Raw genomic sequence first — 4,073 nt, 5'->3', positions numbered from 1 at the left:
AAAAGAAAAAGAAAAAGAAAAAGAAGACAAGCGCCTTTTCAATCTTATGGTGTGGTTCCGCTTCAGCACGGCGAGCCAGAAGATGGCGCACCCGCGCGCGGGATATGGGGAGATACGGGGAGATACGGGGAGATAGGGGGAGATATTCCGCTTCTAGGCGGGCGGGCATCAGCGCGAGGCCGACGAAGACTAGCGTGAGCTGGAAGACGACAAAGTAGAGCACCGTGGCGCGCGAGGAGCGGTACGGGCGCAGCGCGACGTCGGGGAAGTTGGTGGTGGTGAGGAGGAGGAAGGACGAGTAGAAGGACGAGCCGTACGAGGCGAAGGCGGCCAGCGGCGGCTCCCACGGCCCGAAGAGGACAAAGCTGATCAGCGCGCTAAAGGCGAGCAGCCCGGAGATGAGCAGCAGCAGCTCGAGGACGGCAGGCAGCATGCGCACGACCGCGTAGAAGGTGGAGAGGAGCTTGCGGTGTGCGAAGACGATGAAGAGCGGCCGGAGCGGGCGCGAGAGCGGCGTGCGGCGCCACGAGACCGAAGAGCACCAGACGGCCAGGTCGGCCGCCGCCACCGTGAGCAGCAGCAGCTGGAGCACTGCCGGGGCTGACCGGGCGAAGCGATGCCGGCCCATGAAGCGCGCCTTGAGGCCGAGCTGGAGGACAAAGAGGAGGACGCAGCACGCCTCGAGTGCGCCGCCCGCCAGCGGCGACAGCGGCGTGAAGCCAAACGTGTGGTGAGCCTCGAGGCTGCCGGAGTCGGCCGCACACTCTGCCGCCAGCGTGCCCTTAGCGGTGATGCACCATCCCGGCGTCTCGCACAGCGCAATCGCCATGTACGCGAGCACGTTGAGGTACCGCAGAGCCTGCACCGGCCGCGAGTGGAAGAGCTCGAAGGCGGTGAGCGATCGCACGTCGACGCCGTGGCACTCTGGGCGCCAGCCGTGTGAAGCATCCGCGATGTAAGCGCACGCGAGCCGAATCCGTGTCGCCTCGTCAGCCGGAGCGGCGCCGCTGCTAGCGCTGAGCAAGGAGGTCGAGCGGGTGGGCATGATTTCAATATGTTGCCAATATCATGGGCTTCTTTAGCGGGGGGCCCTGGGGCGCGCTGAACGCACTCCAAATGCCCATCCAGGGTTTGGGCCCTCCGGGGGGAGGGGTGGCACATCGCGCCCGGTTTTCATTCGGTGTGCGAATAGGAGCTCGAACCCAGTCATGAAAAAAATAACATCGGGAGGTCGATCATGGGAGACGTACAGGGCTCAGGGGGGGCGGCGTGATGAAATCTTGTGTGAAGAATCCCGCGCCTTGCGGCGCGGAAAAGAGGAACCGTTTCACGTCTCTATCTTTATGTTCATGCATGGCGCGGGAGCGAGGAGGCCACGGCCCCAAACCCCGCGGATAGCGGCCGGACTCGAGGAGCCGGACAGAGCGAAACGCGCTTCTCCTCTCGCCGCCTGGTGCAGCGCCAAGCCGCGCGACGCCGAACGCGTGCTCATCGCTTCTTCTTCTTCATCTGCGCCTTTGCCTTTTTGCGCGCTCGCCGCTCGTATCGGTTCACCTCCGCGCCGCCGCCGCCGCCGCCGCCGCCGCCAGCCGCCGCCTTGGAGGCGGCGGGCTCCTGATCACAGCTCCAGGTGTGAAGAGACGCCATTCACGACGGGCCGCCTTCTTCGGAGAGCAGCGGGGCAGCCGGAGAGGGCAGCCGGAGCGGGCGGGAGGGCGGCGGGAGAGACGCGGGGGAGAAAGGAGCAGCACGAGACAGGGAGAACACCCGAGATCACCCGAGATCACGCGAGATCACCCGAGACCACCCGAGCTCCGACGGAGCAATGGAGGGGCGGCAAGAGAGACATGGGAGAGCGGCGCGCCTTGGGCATCGTCCACTCATCCGTGACCGGATCGTACACGGCGCCCGAGCGCTGCGGTGTCACGAGGACGAGGCGTGAAGAGGGCGAGGGGTGACACGGGACGGCTGTTGGAAGTGTCTCATAGCTGTCTCGCAAGTGTCTCCCAGCCGCACCAGCCGAGACTCGACGTCGGTCGGAACCTCTCCGTACCGCTGCGGCTGCTCGGGCACCTGCGGGGGCAGGTCTCGGACACGTCACTGCGGGCGTGCTGAGGATGTGTCTTGGAAGCGTCTGCGCACCTCCGCCTCGTCGCGCTTCTGCCAGCCGCCTGCGCAGAGGGAGTTGGGAGGGGCGTAGGGAGTGGAGGGCACGCGGCGGGACGCGGCGGTGCGGGGCCGATCAGCCGGCGGGACCGGCGGCGGGAGCGGCGGCGGGAGCGGTGTCACCCTGTGTCTTGTTGGACTCGTCTAGCGTCACGAATATCTGCGGCAGGCGGGAGGAGCGCGGTCGGCGGCACGGTCTCTCGACGCAAGGGGCCACAGGCCCGGCGTCCGCGCCGAGTAGAGCGTGATGCCCACCACGCCGGCAAGCAGAGTGTAGACGCCGATGTCGAGGATCGTGTCCACCACGGCGTCGGCCGTCAGGAGGGAGGAGGCGGCAGCGCTCCCGACGCCCGCGGCCCCGCCTGTCGCAGTGGCCGTCGGCGCGACCGCACGCGGGACCAGCGGCAGCGGCGGCCGCGGCGACAACGCCGGGCCGAGCTGAAGGGCGAGCGACGCAGCCGCGAGAATGGGCTCCAGCGCCATGGGATGACAGAAGAAATCCCCCGCGCGCATTCGGAAAAAAAAGGTGCCAATTTAAGCCGAGTGCTCCAAGTTCCATCTTTCCTGCTCTCTCTGCTCTTCTCTTCCCACTCGACATGCTTGCAAGCACGCGCGGCTGCCTACTTGGCCGCGGCAGCCGCGATCGCCGTGTTCCCATCCACCGTCCCGGCAGCGTTGCCCAGCGCGCCCGCCACCGCCGCTCGTGCCACATCCTCTACCGCCACCGGCGCCATGCCCGGCGGCCCAGGCGGCCGCACCTCGCCCGGCGGCCCGCCCGCGATGATGCCAGGCTTGAGCACGAGGGCGGATGGGTAGTCTTTGCCGACCGCCGCCTCGGCCTCGGCCTTGCCCTTGACGTAGTCGCCAAAGACAAACTTGATGGGCGAGCTGGCGAGCTCCGACGCGAGGCCGAGGTAGACGAACTTTGGCACCGCGGCCAGCTTGGAAGCCGCAGCGATCTTGACGTTGACCAGGCCGTTGCCGTCCCGCATGTTGGCGCCGCCCGGCGCGATGCCGATGCACGAGATCACGGCCGCGGCGCCGCCAAGCACGCCGCTCAGGTCGCCAGTGCTGGCGTCGAGCTGCACGTACTCGACGCCAGCGAGGGGAGCGCCGAGGATCGCCTTGACCTTGTCCGCCTGCTCGGCTGGCGTCTTGCGAGACACGGACACGACTTGAGCACCCTTGCCGAGGAGCAGCCGCGAGGCGTATGCGCCGACGTAGCCTGAGCCACCAAAGACGACGACCTTGGGCTTGCCATCAGCGATGGCGGCGGTGGAGACGCCAAGAGTAGCTGCGGCGGCGGCGGCGGCGGCGGAGGTGACGGCCTGGCGCCGGTCCAGCGCGGTGACTCGGCTGCTGCGGCTCGGGCTGCTCGACGCTCCCACCGCCCGCCGCCCGCTCATGGGAGTCGGCAGCAGCAAAGCTGTCGGTTCAAGCGCCAGAAGCAGCGCCAGCATTGTCCGGTGTGTAGGAGCCTTCCGCCAGGTCTTCTAGGACACAACTGCGATGACTTCGTATCGGCGAGCAAAGGCAAGCTGAAAGAAAGAAAGAAATCTCTGTCGCCAAGGCCGTAAAGATATTTTTGGGGGCGCGCCGCCAGGCGCGTCCCCACTTTTGTATCACAGCTGCGAGGGCCAACCAAGGGATTCGGCGCGTCAAGTTAACTTGACCGCTCGTTCGGGCTTTGGGCCGCAGGCCGGCGCGCAGCGCCACGCCGCCAGGCGTCCGCCGGAGGCCCGCCGGAGGCTCTTCCTGCGGCCACATTCTGGCAAGATTCCGCCGCGCTCAGGCGCCCAGAGGATGCGTGCGCTGCGCTCAAACGTCGCGATTTGGCAATAGGCGCTCGAGCCGGCGCACAGCGGACGGGTGCGCCGCGCAGGGGGGGTGACACGCAAGTGCATTGT

The 4,073-nt window shown here is 67.3% G+C and overlaps 3 protein-coding genes across 3 annotated transcripts in view; all 3 read right to left on the bottom strand.

The window, feature by feature from the left end:
- Positions 1-62: 62 nt before the first annotated feature.
- EMIHUDRAFT_446044 (hypothetical protein) lies at positions 63-1,111 on the bottom strand (the record flags this gene model as incomplete). The annotated part of the gene is made up of 1 exon (XM_005764126.1): positions 63-1,111. A coding segment is annotated over exon 1 (981 nt), but the record flags the coding sequence as incomplete, so codon positions are not given.
- A 1,571-nt stretch (positions 1,112-2,682) lies between these two features.
- EMIHUDRAFT_446042 (hypothetical protein) lies at positions 2,683-3,675 on the bottom strand. The gene has a single exon (XM_005764125.1). It carries the CDS (start codon positions 3,624-3,626, stop codon positions 2,787-2,789), a length of 840 nt encoding a protein of 279 aa, XP_005764182.1. The 5' UTR covers positions 3,627-3,675; the 3' UTR covers positions 2,683-2,786.
- Positions 3,676-3,810: 135 nt separating this feature from the next.
- The window catches only part of EMIHUDRAFT_371428 (hypothetical protein), a 1,191-nt gene continuing 928 nt past the window's right edge, over positions 3,811-4,073 (bottom strand). Inside the window, exons 2-3 of the mRNA XM_005764124.1 lie at positions 4,009-4,040; positions 3,811-3,937 (exon numbers count right to left, since the gene is read on the bottom strand). The gene's annotated coding sequence lies outside the window, so the exon portion shown is untranslated. The remainder of the gene's footprint in view (positions 3,938-4,008; positions 4,041-4,073) is intronic.

Source organism: Emiliania huxleyi (assembly GCF_000372725.1).
Source record: "Emiliania huxleyi CCMP1516 unplaced genomic scaffold EMIHUscaffold_602, whole genome shotgun sequence".
In the NCBI taxonomy this organism is placed as follows: domain Eukaryota; phylum Haptophyta; order Isochrysidales; family Noelaerhabdaceae; genus Emiliania; species Emiliania huxleyi.
Note: the sequence above shows the minus strand (reverse complement) of the source record. Positions and strands in the feature narration are given on the sequence as shown.